Source organism: Apiospora kogelbergensis (assembly GCF_038363985.1).
Source record: "Apiospora kogelbergensis strain CBS 113332 chromosome Unknown utg000005l_segment0_segment0, whole genome shotgun sequence".
NCBI classification, from domain to species: domain Eukaryota; kingdom Fungi; phylum Ascomycota; class Sordariomycetes; order Amphisphaeriales; family Apiosporaceae; genus Apiospora; species Apiospora kogelbergensis.
In genome coordinates this window covers 4,471,885-4,488,379 of record NW_027117422.1, presented here as the reverse complement: position 1 = coordinate 4,488,379, position 16,495 = coordinate 4,471,885, and the positions used below count along the sequence as shown (strand labels likewise).

General features: G+C 53.2%; 8 protein-coding genes across 8 annotated transcripts; 4 read left to right on the top strand and 4 right to left on the bottom strand.

Annotated features, from left to right (window-relative positions):
- Window positions 1-2,295, top strand: PG998_008081 (uncharacterized protein; the record flags this gene model as incomplete). Its single annotated transcript, XM_066874897.1, has 1 exon — window positions 1-2,295. The coding sequence occupies one exon, from the start codon at window positions 1-3 to the stop codon at window positions 2,293-2,295; it is 2,295 nt and encodes a 764-aa protein (XP_066730842.1).
- A 796-nt stretch (window positions 2,296-3,091) lies between these two features.
- PG998_008080 (uncharacterized protein) lies at window positions 3,092-4,119 on the top strand (the record flags this gene model as incomplete). Its single annotated transcript, XM_066874896.1, has 2 exons — window positions 3,092-3,670; window positions 4,000-4,119. 2 exons carry the CDS (start codon window positions 3,092-3,094, stop codon window positions 4,117-4,119), a joined length of 699 nt encoding a protein of 232 aa, XP_066730841.1.
- A 485-nt stretch (window positions 4,120-4,604) lies between these two features.
- Window positions 4,605-5,330, bottom strand: PG998_008079 (uncharacterized protein; the record flags this gene model as incomplete). Its single annotated transcript, XM_066874895.1, has 1 exon — window positions 4,605-5,330. The coding sequence occupies one exon, from the start codon at window positions 5,328-5,330 to the stop codon at window positions 4,605-4,607; it is 726 nt and encodes a 241-aa protein (XP_066730840.1).
- Window positions 5,331-6,116: 786 nt separating this feature from the next.
- Window positions 6,117-7,374, bottom strand: PG998_008078 (uncharacterized protein; the record flags this gene model as incomplete). Its single annotated transcript, XM_066874894.1, has 3 exons — window positions 6,117-6,548; window positions 6,810-7,284; window positions 7,355-7,374. The coding sequence occupies 3 exons, from the start codon at window positions 7,372-7,374 to the stop codon at window positions 6,117-6,119; spliced, it is 927 nt and encodes a 308-aa protein (XP_066730839.1).
- Window positions 7,375-7,984: 610 nt separating this feature from the next.
- Window positions 7,985-8,511, top strand: PG998_008077 (pre-mRNA splicing factor ini1; the record flags this gene model as incomplete). The annotated part of the gene is made up of 3 exons (XM_066874893.1): window positions 7,985-8,001; window positions 8,085-8,358; window positions 8,473-8,511. The coding sequence occupies 3 exons, from the start codon at window positions 7,985-7,987 to the stop codon at window positions 8,509-8,511; spliced, it is 330 nt and encodes a 109-aa protein (XP_066730838.1).
- Window positions 8,512-8,891: 380 nt separating this feature from the next.
- PG998_008076 (uncharacterized protein) lies at window positions 8,892-10,387 on the bottom strand (the record flags this gene model as incomplete). Its single annotated transcript, XM_066874892.1, has 2 exons — window positions 8,892-9,765; window positions 9,852-10,387. The coding sequence occupies 2 exons, from the start codon at window positions 10,385-10,387 to the stop codon at window positions 8,892-8,894; spliced, it is 1,410 nt and encodes a 469-aa protein (XP_066730837.1).
- A 2,087-nt stretch (window positions 10,388-12,474) lies between these two features.
- PG998_008075 (uncharacterized protein) lies at window positions 12,475-13,281 on the top strand (the record flags this gene model as incomplete). Its single annotated transcript, XM_066874891.1, has 1 exon — window positions 12,475-13,281. The coding sequence occupies one exon, from the start codon at window positions 12,475-12,477 to the stop codon at window positions 13,279-13,281; it is 807 nt and encodes a 268-aa protein (XP_066730836.1).
- A 251-nt stretch (window positions 13,282-13,532) lies between these two features.
- Window positions 13,533-15,540, bottom strand: PG998_008074 (uncharacterized protein; the record flags this gene model as incomplete). The annotated part of the gene is made up of 4 exons (XM_066874890.1): window positions 13,533-14,632; window positions 14,688-14,762; window positions 14,844-15,452; window positions 15,507-15,540. 4 exons carry the CDS (start codon window positions 15,538-15,540, stop codon window positions 13,533-13,535), a joined length of 1,818 nt encoding a protein of 605 aa, XP_066730835.1.
- Window positions 15,541-16,495: the final 955 nt, after the last annotated feature.

The following is a 16,495-nucleotide window of genomic DNA, read 5'->3' as shown; positions in this document are numbered from 1 at the left end:
ATGAGGGTTTCTACATTCTTTTCTTTTCTCGCCCTGGCGGCCGCCGGCGGCAACACGGAAGCCGTCGAGACGCTCCCCGTCCTCGAGGCCCGTACCTTCACTAAAGCTAATTCTTGCATGGACAAGATCTCCGCTGCTGTGTCCCAGCTGGCCGACTCGACCGGCGCCTTCGCTGGAGACGCCACAGCTATCCAAGCAGATACCCAGAGCCTCATCCAGACCATGCAATCATGTACGGCATCCATGGACAAGACCCAGATGTCAGCCCAAGATGCTCTGGACATCCACCCGCTCATTGCCAACCTCGGAAGTGGCTGTCAGTCACTCGTGAACAACTTTCAGAAGAAGAAGCTCGAGTTCGAGCAGTCCAAAGTCTGTACTCTTCTCCAGACCGGGGTGAACGACATCGGCAAGGAAGCCCAGAAGCTGGTGGATAGCATTGTTGGCAAATGCCCCAACGAGTCCAAGTCGGCCACTCAGACCATTGGCAATGTTCTCAACGCGGTCCTGAAAAAGGGTCTCGATCTGGTCAACACATTCCACTGCGCGCCGGCAGCATCCACCACCACGGCTGCTAAGGATGCCACTACCACCGAATCCAAGGCGGCGACCTCTGTTCTCACCACTTCCAAGGCCACCAAGGAAGAGAAGACAACCAAGGAAGAGAAGACAACCAAGGAAGAGAAGACAACCAAGGAAGAGAAGACCACCGTCACTGCATCCGAGTCCAAGGTCGAGCACACCACTACCACATCCGCGTCCAAGGAAGAGAAGACCTCCAGCAAGGCGACCGAGTCCAAGGTTAATCACACTACCTCCAAAGCTGGCAAAAAGGGAGGCGACATTGTCAAGACTGTCATTCATACCGAGACAGTTCAGAAGACCGTCAAAGTTACTGAGAAGGTCAAGGAAACAGTCAAGGAGACCGTTCCTGTTAAGGTGACAGAAAAGGTCAAGGAGACGGTTGCTGTGAACGCCACCATCCCTATCAAGGTTACCGAGAAGGTCAAGCAGACGGTGCCTGTCAAGGTCACTGAGCATATTAAGGAGACAATCCGCGTCAACGCCACTATTCCTGTCAAGGTCACTCAGAAAGTGACAGAGAAAGTGAAGGAGACTATCCCTGTCAAGGTGACAGAGAAGGTTAAGCAGACCATCGCAGTCAACGCTACGATCCCCATCAAGGTTACCCAGAAGGTCACAGAGAAGGTCAAGGAGACCATCCCTGTCAAGGTGACAGAGACGATCAAGCAGACTAACGCCATCAATGCCACCATCCCTGTCAAGGTTACGGAAAAGACGAAGGAAACAATGACGGTCAAGGTCACGGAGAAGGTCAAACAGACGATCCCCGTCAAGATCACTGAGAAGTTCACCCAGACCGTTGGCTGGAACGCCACCCAGGCGGTGGTTACGCAGACTGTCAAGGAAACTGTCAAGGAAACCATTCCCGTCAAGGTTACCGAAAAGATCAAGGAGACCGTTGCCTTCAACCAGACCCAGATCGCTCATATCACCGAAACCAAGACATTGGTTCATACTGTCGTCCACACCATGCCCGTCCAAGTCACGGAGACGGCTAAGGTCACCGTAACTGAACACCAAGGGGGCATGGTCGTACACGACACCAAGACCGTGGTTGAGCACGTGACAGTCACATCGCACGTCGTCATGGAGAAGCCCGTGACCCATACCATGGTTGAGACCAAGACGCTGGTCCACACCGTCGTCGGTAGCTGTGCCGCAGCTCCCCCGCCCGTGACTGTCACCCACACCGTTGTCCAAACTCACGCTGGCATGGCCCCGCCTGCGGTTACTCACACCGTCGTCGAAACTCATGCGGGCATGCCGCCTCCCCCTCAAACCGTCACGGTCCACCACTCGGCCCCAGCAGCGCCAGCGCCGCCTCCGCACACCGTCACGGTGAAGGAGCCCGTGGCCGGTGTACCGCCGCCGCCAGTGACCATGACGGTGACCGCTCCCTGCAGCACAGCGCCTGCCACTGACAGGGCACCGCCTCCGCCCGCGCCCGCGCCCACCACCGTTGTCGCACCACCGCCGCCTATCGCCGTCACCTCGGCACCGACCACCGCCCCCAGCCTGGCCCCGATCGTGACGATGCCGCCGCCATTCACCTTCCCCGGCGGCGCCAACTCGACGGCGATCGGCACGGGTACCGGCGGTGTCTTCCCCACTAGCCAGCCCATCGTCACGGCGGGTGCGACGAAGCCTGTTGGGGGATCCGCCGGCATCGCCGCGGGTGTGGTGATGGTGGCTGCCATGCTCCTTGTCTAATAGCTCAGGGGCAGAACTCACCCCCGTCCGCACCCTCAACGTTTTCTAATGTAATGTAGACGATACCTTTGAATAAACGGAACGGCCCGCCGATGTGGCTTGGCAACTATTTTATAATGTGTTTGGCGTTTTGTATATACCAAGCAGGCTCTCACGCTGCTTCAATGATACCACCCCCTTGTTTCTTCGCAATTGAGAACTTGTCTTCGCAGTTTTGCCGATCATTCTTTCCAAACATTCGACATGAACATGAACTTTGGCTTGCCAGTTTACTGATGATGTTGAAATAACGTTTCGAGTCCGTTTTGCCGTCAGTGATGAAGGCTACTCCCATTTTTAGGCGAAGACTAGAAACACGGCGGTGTTGTGATAGAAGTATGAGGCTGTTGCGTAGCGATGGGGACGAATCCGATGGCCATTGGGCATCCCAGAAGTGCTCAAACCGCCAAGATGAATGGCCATGAGGAGTCAATAGAGTGTCTGGAATCGAGGCAATGGTGCGATTGACCTTTGGTTGCAAAGATTGGACGATTTGGGGGTTTTGGTTTGGCAGCACACTGTGCGTCAATCGTCATCGAGCCAAACTCTGATTTCTCCAGGCTAGATAGAGTACTTTGAGGGGGTTGTAAGTCGAGTCGGTGTCTTCCTTTCATCGATTTAGAATTAGTTCACAACCCGTTCCCAGGTCTCTCCCTCTTGTCTTCTTAATCTTTTGCTCTCTTTTTTCCCAAGAAGAATATCAAAGTATTGTTGCTTCCTCATATTATCTTTGTTCCATTCTCTTATCCTATTCAAAATGGGGAAAAAGAGACGGGCCACGGCAATGACAGATGGCGGAAATAATGCTGAGGGCAGCAAGAGACCTCGCACCGACCATAAATGCGAAGCACGAGAGACGATGGTCCTGGACCCAGAGGGGGACGTCACGATCACGATCAACTGTCCTCAGTGTGACGAACCCAGAAGCTTTCAGGCGTCTTCCCAAGTCCTGCGGCTGGCATCGCCGGTCTTCTCCAAGATGCTCGGCCCCAACTTTCGAGAAGGGCAACAGCTTCAAAACGATGGCCGCGTCACCATCACTCTCCATGACGACGACCCCGAGGCGACGAAGATGATCCTTTGTGCCCTCCACCACCACCCCGATACGTCAAAAATCAGCATTTCGCACGAGCTCCTCGTGCCTATGGCGATGTTCAGCGACAAATACGACTGCAGCCGGGCGCTGTCACCTTGGGTTCCTCATTGGTGCAAAATGTTTTCAAGAAGCGGCCTCGAGATAGGATCTTTGCTGATAGCAGCGTACCTATTTCGAGCCTTCAATTTTGACGAGATTTCTAAAAACATTGCGATGCACATGTGTCCCTTCTTCAAGACCGTATGGCCGACGATGGAAAGCATGTCTCTCATGCCAGAACATATTATTTGTAAACACCTTCCAATCCAAGGGTTTCGTTTTCCAAACTGACCAAAGGTAGCTGAACTGGACCAAAATGTTACTTGGGCACGCGAAAATCTTCATCAAATCTTGCAAGGTTTCCAATCCGAACTTCAAGGGACAAATGGGTGCTATTCTATGACACAGTTCAATGCTCTTTGTAAGTCATGTGGACGCATGGGCAAAGCATCGGCATCAGGAGTGGCTCGTTGCAGGCCTTGTGACCTCGAGATGATACTCAGAGACGCGTATTGTACACCAGAATACAGAGTTTCGAGGTACTTCGCCACATTGCAAACTTGCGAGCTATGGCCCTCAGCCGGGCCCTTCTCATCTATGACCCTCGCAGAGATTTATGCAAAGATCACTCGCGCCTCCAACAGCTCTAAGCACAGATGCGCGGCGGATGTTTCTTGTCCGTTGAGAGTAGCGCTGCGAGAGTTAGAAGACCTGGCGGGAAGGGAAGTGGAATCGATCCGCGGAGTAGACCTTGATCTTGAGGACGTGTATGCTGAGATGCATGGTTAAACTGAGGAGAAGCCTGCGTTAGAATTCTTGAAGAAAGGAGAAAGACGCAAACAAAACAGAAAAGTGTTTTTCATCCTACATTCAAGCAAGGCCTGAGCAATCTTCGATCTTGATGACTTTTTGCATTACAACTCTAGAGGTGCAATCTCTGTATCAGGCGACCCCAACAACCCTAACGACAGACAATCCGTCCTCATTAATTCCGCTCTTAGTTATTCCCTTCTCAGATTATTCCCTTTCAAAAAACCCCCAACCGTTTAGACCATCTGTGTTTCGCACCATACGCGTATGGGCGTGAATCATATCTCATCTAGTTTCCCATGCCGATGTAGCCAAGGAGCTTATTCTACAAGCTCGACTGCTCTCTTTGTCCAGGTAGGCTGTGATGGATTTCGACGTTGATGTGATCAGGTGTTCCAGCTGACACTGAGGTGGCAGGTCCGTCTGCAACTTTCTGCTTCTTGCTTGGCCTATCCTGCTTGTTGTCTTTGCCGGGGCTCTCAGGAATCCGCTTGTCTGGGGAGCTGGCCCGCACACCAACATCCGTGGCGGCATGCTTCTTGGCTGCTACATCGCATCGCGGCTTGGTCGGCTGGAAGGGCCGCAGAGGAATGCCTTCGGGGAACATTGTCTTCTGCATCTCGGCGTAGACGTCGACATCTTCCGGGTCCGGGTAGAAGACGACATCAACGTCCACGCCTCTTCCCGACATGGGCTGGCCAGACGCCTTCTCGATGGGGCCGAGGCCGCTGTTGATGAGTTGGTGCTCTTCATCACAGCCATGCCAATGATTTATGAGATCGTTCTCATCGTCTGCCTCGTACCCGTTCTCATAGTTGTCCAACTCTGCCTCATACTGGCGTTGTTCCACCTCCCTGAGGCGCCGCTCACGCTGCCGGAAACCATGGGGCATTTTGCGGCCGCATACGTACTCGCACACGAAGGCGTCATCGGCGAAACAGGAGCGGTAGGGGGAAAGGCGGCCGCAGAGCATGCAAGGTCCGGAGGGTCGGCTGTAGATGCGCTCACCGTTGCGGATCCGCACAACCGCTATTTCCCTTTTGGGGCGCATACCAATACACCCAAGAGTGAATTGGGCAGGCGAGTGGGCGTGTGGATGATAAAAGATCCGATAAACGAATGTGGAGTGGAGAGGGTCGCTCTTTGATGGGTGGTCGGCGATGCCTGGAAGAAGTTTGGACTTGGCCTCGAGGACTGTTATTTTCGATTCGGCTCACGATGTATTCACTTGCGCTTGAATGCAACGCAACCTGATCGTGAACTGGCGGCTTGATCGTGGACCCGCCGCGGCTGTGCAAGCTGGGGTGCAGGTTTCCTTATCCCGTGGCCAATCTCGTAGTTCGCAGGTATGGTAGAAGTAAACAGTCTTAAGAGCGATAGATGGGAGTAAAGGTACTGGCGGCTGCCATAACAAAAGATCAAGAGGAACAAGCTCTGCTGCAACGAGAGGATGGTAAGGTCATTTGTCGTCGCCGAGGTGCAAACCTCAGGTAAGAAAGGATCCATCTGGGTGATTCTCAGACTGCAGCTGCCCCCCAATCCAACAATAACAGCCTTTCGAAGAAAGCTAGTTGTCTCCGGCATCAGACGCCCCATATGGAAATCAAAGAATAATAGGATAGACACGCAGTATGATGGTCTAATAAGAACTGAGAGAATGCGTGCCTCAGCATCACATGACGAACGGAGGGTAGGGGCTGAATGAAAGGATACGCCTTGGGCTTAACCCCTGAATATCATTATCGACATGGTAGAAACATTGCTTTTGCCATTAATGGGATAAATCGTTAAGTTACCAATACTGGATAAGTGAAATTTTATCATTACGGTTTATTCGTTAGTAAATCACCGTGTCTTCGCCTTCGTCCACCATGACATCCCCGGCCTTATCCGCCTCCTTGGCATGGGAGCCGCCGGCTTTGCTGGCTTCTTGTGCAGACGCACGGTCATTAGTAGTATCAGTCTGTGGTAGGGGGTTAGAGTCGATGTTACTTTTACTACCCACAGTGGTCTGCTGTTGCTGATGCTCTCCCGGTTGGTCTGCTGCTGCTGCTGGTGGTAGTGATGATGACGGTGGGGGTTGCGAAGTCTCGTCTATCACCATCTCATCACCCGGAGGAGAGTGTTTCTCCTCGGATACGATGCCGAGTCGCTTGTCTTTTCTCTGCTTGAACTCACGGGTTTCCTGGCCAATCAAGTCTTCCGCATCCTGGACCTGGTCCTTAATACGGTATTCCTGGCGTTCGGTGAGATCCCAGGGGAGGTAGTACTGCGATTACAGTCAGTCAGACGCTCGCAGCGTGAAGCTGGAGGCGAAGTGGTAACTTACAATACGGGGTTCGGTTTTCGTCCTGAGAAAGCGGGCCGAGGCGACCAAATGGGAATGCCGCGTTCTCATCTGTCATCTGGGGTCAGCCATTTGTTCGAATTCCCACTAACAAGCATCATAGCTTCCACGACCAGTAGATAGACGGTGACGGTAACTGGCTTCTCGAGGGAAGGTTGAATCGTTAACAAATCGGAAACTCACCACTTGTTCTTCGAACTTGATCTGTTCCCGCTGGCGCACTTCTCTTATCCTGGCCAGCTTGACCTCTCGGTGCTTGCTATCCTCGGCTCTCTGATGTGTGGCTTTTTCCTGCTGTCGTCGCTCAATCTCCTGCCGTCTCTGCTGCTGCGAGTTGGTAGTGGTTTGACTTAGTGTGTTCAGCAAACCACCGAATAGCCGCTTGCCGCGCTTCTTCTCCTCCATGGATGCGCTTGCTCGACGTTCGACGGGTGAGATCTGCCGGGGCGCTGTGGGCGATCGCGTGGTGGCGGTAGATCCGCGGCGGCTGCTGCCTCCGTAGTCGTGGTCGTCGCGTTTCGTGCGCTTGGGGGACTGGGATGTGGTCATCTCCGAGGGGTGCGGCGACGGCGCCTTGCGCTTCTGTGTGCTCGGGGAGTCTCCCGTCTTGGTGTCGGAATTGGCAGTAGCAGCGACATGGTCGTCGCCTTGGTGCAGGCTATGCATATTGTTAGTTACTCGAATCGGTGTTGGCTGGATGCAGGGATTGGTGGGCATGGGAAGCTTACCTATCATCTTCTGTCGACATATTGGACCCTTGGCCCGCCCTCCAAACACTAATTGCAAGTCGCTGCTAGGTTGGCTGCAGACAGGTAAATATGCCCAAAGAATTCAGAATCTAGTCGAGATGCCGTCAGCACATGCTACTCGTCTGAGTGGGTTAGAAAGTCAGCAAGTCCCTCCGGGATAAGGAATGGAAGAGATGGAGGGGATGTCGTCGTAAGGCTGGGAAAGCGTTAGTGAATATATATTAATGAGTGAGTTCCCCAGCAGTTGCAGGTCCAGTTGCGGCGCTCACTCTCAACTTCTCCGCTCAATGAAAGGGCACTTGTGCAAGGTACCGCCGCCCCTCCCCCCAACCGCCCAACCGCCCAACCTCCCCCCACCCTGACGCGCCCTGTGCAGCCGAGCTTGACCTCCCGCCTCCAACGTCAGTCCCCGAAAGAAAACTCCAGAATTTGGTGGCAAGGCTGAGAAATCCATCTTCTGCCACACACCGACGCGACTCTCTTTTATATCACCCTTCCCACAGACCAGACCAGAGCGCTAGACGACGAATCTCCTTCTCGACTTCGTCTTCTTACGAACACGGCCGTTACGAAAACCACTCCCATCGCTCAAAGCTCTAAAACGCCATCATGTCGCGCCATCACCCGTAAGCCTCGCCTTGCCTCCCACCCCTTCTGCGACACGCAGCGCGAGACAAACATACTAACCCTTCTTTTTCTCTCTGCTCAGCGATTTAGTTATGTGCCGCAAGCAGTCCGGCGTGGCCATCGGGCGCCTCTGCGACAAGTGCGACGGCAAGTGCCCCGTGTGCGACTCGTACGTCCGGCCGACGACGCTGGTACGCATCTGCGACGAGTGCTCCTTCGGCAACTACCAGAACAAGTGCGTCGTCTGTGGTGGTGAGGGCATCTCCGATGCCTTCTACTGCTTCGAGTGCACCCGTCTTGAGAAGGACCGCGACGGCTGTCCCAAGATTATCAATCTCGGTAGTTCGAGGACAGACGTGAGTTTTTCTCTTTCTCTTTCTCTTTCTCTTTTCTCCTTTCTTCCACCCCATCTCCCCCACCCAACACGCAGCTGTATGATTCGAGGCTAACCGTAAATCTTCTCTTCATAGTTGTTCTACCAAAAGAAAACGAATCGGACGGGGTACTAGCCCCCGTGATACCCGGGACTGGGCGCTACAGCTTGATACGGGAGTGGGTTGTGTATATGGAAAGGGGGCAAAGCATCATCAGATTCATCACGAAACAAGGAGAATAATTTGGGGTTTTGCATTTACACGGCGTTTTCTGAGGGTTTGCATTATAGGGTTGATACCCAAGTCGTTGAGATGCAGTACAAAAGACAGATCTTGTTGGCAAAATCAAATGTGTTTTGAGCTCGCTATCGACTGCTAAAACAGATATATAAAACTCGTGACGCCGTGCGCCTTGCGTGGCCTCCCCATGCCTCCCGTGCCCAAAAGTTATAGTACAAAGTTAACAAGTTATATGCAAAATTATCGTAAGCCCATTAATCCCGGCTGAGGGCCAGCTAAATGTAGCTGACCTTAACGCCCATGCCTGCTGTCGACTTGAGCTTGGTCCATCCAGAACCCAAGACGCGAGAGATGCGCTCCCGTATACGCTGGTTGCCAAACATGACTATAATGCTAATGATGAAGGCCATGAAGCGGACAAGCAACATCGGATTGGTCTTGAACTGAGACCCAATCTGCTCGAGGACAACTCGTAAATTCGAAAGAATCATCGAGGCTCGCGCGCTGAGACTCGGCGGGCCCGCAGGCTTGCCCTTGGCTGCCTTGGGCTTCGACATGGCCGACGAGGCCTCTCTTGTCCGCCGGCCTTTACTCGATCCGTTGGCGGCGCTGGGTGTTTTCTCGATCCCGTAATCGACCTCGCTGCCCTCCCGCCGGGCCCTCTCCTCCTCCAGCCGTTTTCGCTCCCGCGTCTCATTCTCGGACCGGAGTCTCTTCGCTTCCTCCAAGTCCTTGCGGAGCTTTTCGTCCTGCCGGTCTCTCTCCTCTTGCTCATTCCGCTCCTGTTCCTGCTGATCTTCTTGCAGACTCTGTAGGGCCTGTAAGAACGCGTCGCGCCGCTCTTCGTCCAAAACCGATGAAACAGTGATGAACTCCCGGGCGTAGTCCCACTCGTTGTTTCTCAGTAGCACGTGCAATGTGTATAACTCGAGGATCTTAACTCTCGCATTAAGATCCCGCGGCGTGTCTGCGCCGCTTGTAGCCTTAGACTTGGAAGCCGACCTCCGATGTTTAGAGGGACCGGACGATTGTGTCGCCTCAAGTCGTTGCGCTAGATCCAGCTCTGGTTGTTGGGACACGGCTAGGTAGGTTTCCAAACGCTTCTGGTTGAGGGTCTGGGTGCGGGCATGCGCCAGGAGTAAAGTGGCTCTGTTTTCCATGGGTGTCAGTCCAGCCGAGTCTTCCGAGGGGAAACAGAGTAGGATAATGAGTTCCATGCGGTTGGTGAAACTTACAGGTTGATGACCACGTCCGAGTCGACGTTGCCCTCGATGCCGTGGTAGCCATTCCGGACGACCTCCTCCCAAATGTCACCGTCGCGCACCTTGTTGCAGATACCGCGGTACTCGTGGGTGCCGAAGGAATCCTTGCCCTCGTCGGGCTCGAGCTCGAGGATGGCGTTGAGTATCGTCAGATACAGACTCCACACCTTGATGCGGGTCGTCCGACTGGCCTGGGCGACGGGGGCCGGCTCGTTCTCGGCGCTGGCCTCGGCGGTTTCCCCCAGGCCAGAGGGTGGCGTAACAAGAGGGAGGACGGTCGACAGAGCCTCGGGCAGGCGACGCGTGAGGAAGAGCTGCGAGGACTGGCGATACGTCTTGGAGATATGCGAGGTCGATTGGCGTGCGGAAGCAGTCGGCGAGGATAGGGACGATATCGACGAGGACAGCAGCTGCGAGTGGTGGGAGCCGAACATGCCGCTGCTGTTGATGGAGTCCGTAGGACTGAGGGTGGCCGTAGAGGCGTCGTTGTTGTGGTTGTGGAAGGCCATGACGGGTTGTCAACAAGCCCTTGTTTCAAATGCGGACAGTTACTGGAGGTGTGGGTTATACATATCAATTGAGCGGCAATAGGGACAGAAAACGAGACCAAGAGAAAGAAAGTATTAGAGTAGAGCCAGGGCAGCGCTTCCGGTATTATGCTGTCTGTCAATTATCCATCTAGAGGCGGTGTTTGTGGTTGTTTATGACTGGAGCTGAGTTGATTTGGTTGAAGGTGAAGTTGAGACCGAGTTGTTTGGCCGACGACACGGCGGGCTGTCATGTGGAATGTTTAGTCGGCGGCCTGGGCAGTTTGCCGGCTGATTCCTCCAACGCGCTTGATTCGAGGCTCCACGGCCATTTCTGCAGGACAATTTTGCCTCGGCATGTCGGGTCGTGGTGGGCCTGGAGAGCCACTAACTCGTTAAGGGGTAGGGGCTGGACCGATGCCCCGGAAATGGTCCAAAAGGCCGTGCTGGTTGCCTGACCCCAATTTCGTTCCAGGTCACCTGCCCCGCAATGACGGTAGGGAATTGGCCTGTGAAAAGTGAAATACAGACAGACTCTTCTCGAGCAACGATACAGCAACCAGCAAGCAACCATGGCGCACGTCTATCCCGACTACACAGACACTAACTGGCCTTCGGTATTGCCATAGAGATCGGAAACGGTTTTAAGTCGCATTAGTATTCCGCGCCAATCCGAGTGTTTCTTACTGTCGACAGACTCCAAGAGGGACGTCAGGCGACTTGAAATGATGCGCATGTGGTATCTTTTCGGCCACTCGACTTACACCCCTTTAGCACGCATTAATTGATCGGAAATAGTGACCAAATCCATCTAAGCGGCGCAGGATCATGACAATCTTTGCGGAGAACCCTGCCAATAAGAACTCAGCAGATAGGTATGTATTTGAAGAATCGGACTGACATGCTCGCCCCCTGTCCATTGAAGCAATCATCAAAACGCCTCAATTGGCACCAGCATATTCCCTCTCCCACAAGCCTTTGAGGCAAACGAGTTCCAGCTTGGCATCTCCCATTTGATCAGCGGTTATCATTATTTTGTTGGAGTATTTGCCTTCCATAAGTTGATGTTGCATTACCCACTACAGCGTACCTCGTCGCGAAAAGGGGTATCGTGAAGGGACATTTGGATACTCATAAATATCACGTTTGGACGTGCTCCATACTCTTACCAGCCACGCACCAGGAAAAGGGGCCACATAGCCGCTTGATTTCAATCGCGTAGTTCCCTCCAATGCATATATCTGATGTTTTGTCTTGTGCGATATCGAGAAACGTCTTCGTGTCTCCACTCGCGCTCTATGGGGAGGCCTGCGAGCTCCAGTATGAGGTTTATGGGTGTAGATGGCATGAGAGATGGCCTTCTTCAACCATCCCTTTGGCAACACACAACACATGAATACACGAGCAACACCTCGGTCCTTCTCACATGCGCTCTGCTCTTCACATCTTAGCCAGGTGTCGGCCAAGTTAAACACTTATCACCAGCTACAGATAGTCGACACCGGTCCCCGTTTCCCTCTCTTACTGGTGAAGGAGCTCAATGCCATCACTCATCACTTGATCACACATAACAGCGCCGTCACTTCAAAGGTACACTTGGACTCAACCGTGATGGGTGAGACTGGGTCATGGCGATTCGATTGACATCGGTGTAAATATGTTATGTAAGGGTATCATTGCGAAACCTTGATAGTACTCTTACGCCAATTGAGATATCATTCGGATTGAGTCCTTCTTGTAGATTTATTACTTTTATTACAGACCAAGAAGCCATCGTTACTTTACGTCTCGCTTGGTAGCTTGGGGATGTACCAACCGCGGTTGGAACCAACGAAGCCTACGGTAAGGATTCCTACTACGCTTTTTCTCTTCCCCCTTTTTAAACTCGCCTGTTAACCTGGTTGGCTGCTAGGTGCTTAAGTCATAAGTCGCCTTCGAAAGCCATCGAACTATGGTACCAGAATGTTCCCAGTCGCAAAGAATCTTTCCAATTGTTCATTTTCCTTGACAGTAAGTATCTTTCTGTCGCGATATTTCCATTCAAGGAGTCAACATACACGTAGAGCATCATGCAGGCGATTCTGGATTGGAGGGCCACCGGACTCGAGCGCGTCCTCGGAGTCGCTGGGGCTCTATGGCTGTGGGATACAATTACGCCTGATCAGCCGCCATGCCCCGAGCTTGAATCTGCATTGGAAGCCGGATTTGAAGCATTTATGGGACAAATCGGGCTGCCGGCGTTTCCCATGCCACCTCCACCCCCAGTGGTAGTCGGCGGTCTCTACGGGCTCCTCAAACATGGGCCCTTTGGACACGCTCGAAACATTCTCGGAGTGGTGGCGCCAGCCGCAGTGTGCTTCATGATCCTACCGCCAAAGATCAAGCGTGCAGCCGTGAATCCGCAAAGGTGGCCAGGCTTGGTAATCAACCTAGCGCCCAAGGCCGCCAAGGGCTACGTCTCGATTATCTTGCCTCAGTTTGCCGCCGCAACCTTCAAGCACTTAATGTTCCCATATATGTTCGGTCCGAACTGGAACAGGGATCATTGGACCCTCCGGGATACGTTATTTTCCTCCGAGATGCAAATGGTGGCAGTTCTCTTTATACGATACTGGCGCCCTAGCAACAATAATCTTGTCCACGGATTCCCATCAGGAGTCCTCGGTCTCCGGGCCCTCAGCCGGTTCTCTCGAGACGACAACCCTCGCTTCTGGATGTTCTTCGACATCGCTGCCTGTCGCCTTTTGCTCAAGTTGTTTAAATGCGCCCTCTTCGGGCCGTTGCGGGATTTGCCTATGCATGCCTGTGGAGGCGCGCTTGATTTCGTAACGGCAGCGGTAGCAACTCGTATCGATCGGGCACTGAATGATCAATGAGTTTCGAAAGTACCGAGAGAGAGGTGGGAATTCGAGCTAGTTGATGCGCGGAGAGGACTTAAAGGATATGGATTATCATTCGCTCTCCAATAAGTCGCATTTGTCTGAGAGTAAATGAGGACTACTTAAGACATACATCGTCACCTTGCCCATGACACCATATAATATTCACAGCTTTAACTCCTGGCTCGGTTTCATAGATCGTGCAAGATAAGATTTAGACAATGGCCCCCACGCTGTCGTCACGTAGATCAAAATGTTGCCATGCTCGTCCTCTTAACATTGCCATACTTGCTTTGCCATTCCTTATTGACAGTCCGGTAATCTTCAGGGCCATACGGATCCGTCCACTCCGCCCAAGCCCCATTCTTCCTGTGCACCGGCAAGCCCAAATCGTGCAGCAACAGGTCGAGGTATGGCACGGCGTCGAAGATGAAGTTGGGGTTCTTATTGCCCCAGTCGGTCGGGTATCGCCAATGCCCAAAACGGTTGTACAGGACCGTTTTGTAGCGCAGCTCTTCGAGCGCCGTGTCGTCACCTGCACTCGCTGCTGGGTCGTGCACTAAGGACCCGGAGAAGTAGGCGCTGATCCAGAGACCTTGCAGGTGCGCGGTGATGGCGTTGCTGAAGTTGGAGATGATGCCTGTAAAGGCCACGTCGCGGGTCCACAGGAAGTGGTTGGATGGAGGGACCATGAAATGATGCAGCATGTAAGGCGTGAGGGGCTTGCACGGGGTGACTTCGTCCTTGCTGTCGATGCCCTCCTGGTCTGTGAGGGGGACATAGGCTCTATTCCAGACGGGTTGTTTCTTGAGCCGGGGAAACTGGGCAAGAATTTCATCATCGGCTCTCTTCACAAGTTTCTGCTGATTTGCAAGGTCTTCCTCCATAGCCTGTCTCATTGGAGTTTGCGGCAAGCCTAACTCCTTCTCAATGCCCTCTGGTAGGAACTTGAGCGCAGGAACGTGCTTCCAGCCAGTGTTGGCGAGCAAGACGTCGGATTCAAGCAGGGTGCTGTCTGACAAGTGCACCTTCCCAGGGCTGAGTCTTGTGATATCACTGACGTGAACCCTGACCTTCCCGCTCCGGATAAGCTCCAGAAAGTCCGTTTCGTAGTTGAGAATACTGAAGCTTGACCCCGTGAACATGGCTTCGGTCCAGGGCTTGAGCTTGGCCGTCTCAGGATGCAAATCGAATTTCATCAGTGCCAGTGCATCACTTCCGAGGATGTTCCAGAACGCATCTACAATGATACGCCCGAGGAACGTTCCGTGTAGAAGCCGACGGACGGGGTTGTATCCGTCTGCCCAACCCCATATACAGGGGCTGAACCAGGTCAAGAAACGAGTATCTATGATGGATTAGGACTTGGCCAATGAAAGCGCTCTCTGAAAATAGGGACTCACTGGCGAGCTTCTCGATCCATTTCTTGAATGGTGTTACATATGGTGGTGCCATCCAACATGGGCCATGTCCCGATGCTGGCATCAGTCAGTGTCATTTATCCATCTACTTGCCCAGATGACTTCGTCTTGAAACGGAAAAGGATTGGGTATACTTACAACGGATAACCCAATCGACAGCAACTCCTGCAGTGGCATAAGCGTAGACAGCATCCCAGGCAAATTTTGTTCCACCAAAGACGGTGGCGTTCCTGGCGGTGTGCAAGGTCTCGCTGTTCTGCTTGAAATGCTTGCTGTGAAATATTCTGCCGCCATAGGTCTCCTGGCCTTCGAAATGGGGCAGGAACGGCTCCGAAGTGAGGCCGCTCGCGACGATCAGCCTCCGCGCCAAGACCTTGGTCGCGTTGCCGTTGGAGTCTTCCACCGCCAGAGTCCAGCCGCCAGTCCCCCCGTCACGGTGCTCGGCAGTCCAAACCTTGGTCTTAAGGCGGATACAATCAGCGATACCGAACTCCTCAGCGTAGGCCTTAAGGTACTTATTGACCACTACGCCAGGGATGTGTCGGCCAGTTTCGACACCGAAGGTCGCTGTGTCCATGGGGAAGTCGGGATACTCGTACGTCCCGAGGAGATTGTTCGTCTTGAGGCCGGGGTACAGGCGTTCGTCTGCCCAGGTACCGCCGAGAGACGCTTGCGAATCGAAAATGACCAAGGAAGCCTCTGGCTGAGTGCAGTGATACTGCTTGGCGGCGGCCAGTCCGTACCAGCCTGCATAGCGGTCAGCGACACCGTGTGCGGGGAATAGGGGGCAAGGTTAATCACCAGCGCCTATGACAACACAGTCATACTCGTCCATATTCTCGGGGCGTTGGAGGTATATCGACTTTTACGAATGGACGGCACAGCAATTGGCCTTTTTCGAGTTTTCCAAAGACTTCAAAGACTTTTGGGGGGATTTTTGGAGTGTGATGACGCGAGATTTCTGGTTGCAGAGGTTGCAGAGTAAGCTGAACGACGGGCGTTCTCCACTTTGCGCAACCTCGTCAGATAAACAGTCAGACATGCCCTTTTCCCTTGCATTGCGCTCCTGGCTGGGCGCCGTCGTCTCATGGCTTGGCTTTCACAGTTTTTCCGACTGCACGGGAAAGCATTTTGGCAGTGTCCAACATGTTGCTCTATCGCAAATTCTGGCTTGCGCCCATATCCAGCTTCAAAATGTCACTCTCTTGGCGGCTGCTTGGCGCCAGCCAGTGGCAAACCACTGGCGACCATCCTCCTGGCACGCACGCAACATGGCCGAGGGCTTTTGGTGTAGGTGATGGGAGATTCTATCAAGAGCCACGGCGGTGTGGTGTGAACCAGCACATATTGTAAGCCCCACGGCTGTCGTTCCGTTGTCAAGAGTGACACATTTGTCCCAGTCCATCGTGTAGTGTATCGCCTGCACGGAAGAACGAGTCCTCAGGCGCCATAGTAGAGAACGAAGTTAAATCGGGATCGCTACTTGCGTCCGTCTATTCATACTCAAGACGTGACCAACAGGCCAGATGAGGGGTCAACCAATAGCAGCTCAAATAGGAGAAGAAAGAATCTGACATCATCGTCGGAGTCTTAGGCATTGAGGATGTCTATTAGCAAGTGAGTGAATATCTTGGGAATGGGATTCATCTTGAGCTCCAACTTCAACGTCCACCCAGTCGCCCCCTTTTACTTTAGCTGATCTACCTACAGAAGTTCGACAATCGTTTCAGGGCCAGTGGATAGATAAAGCACCATGACAAGTATTTCTCCAGCCTGTATACCAGCGGTTT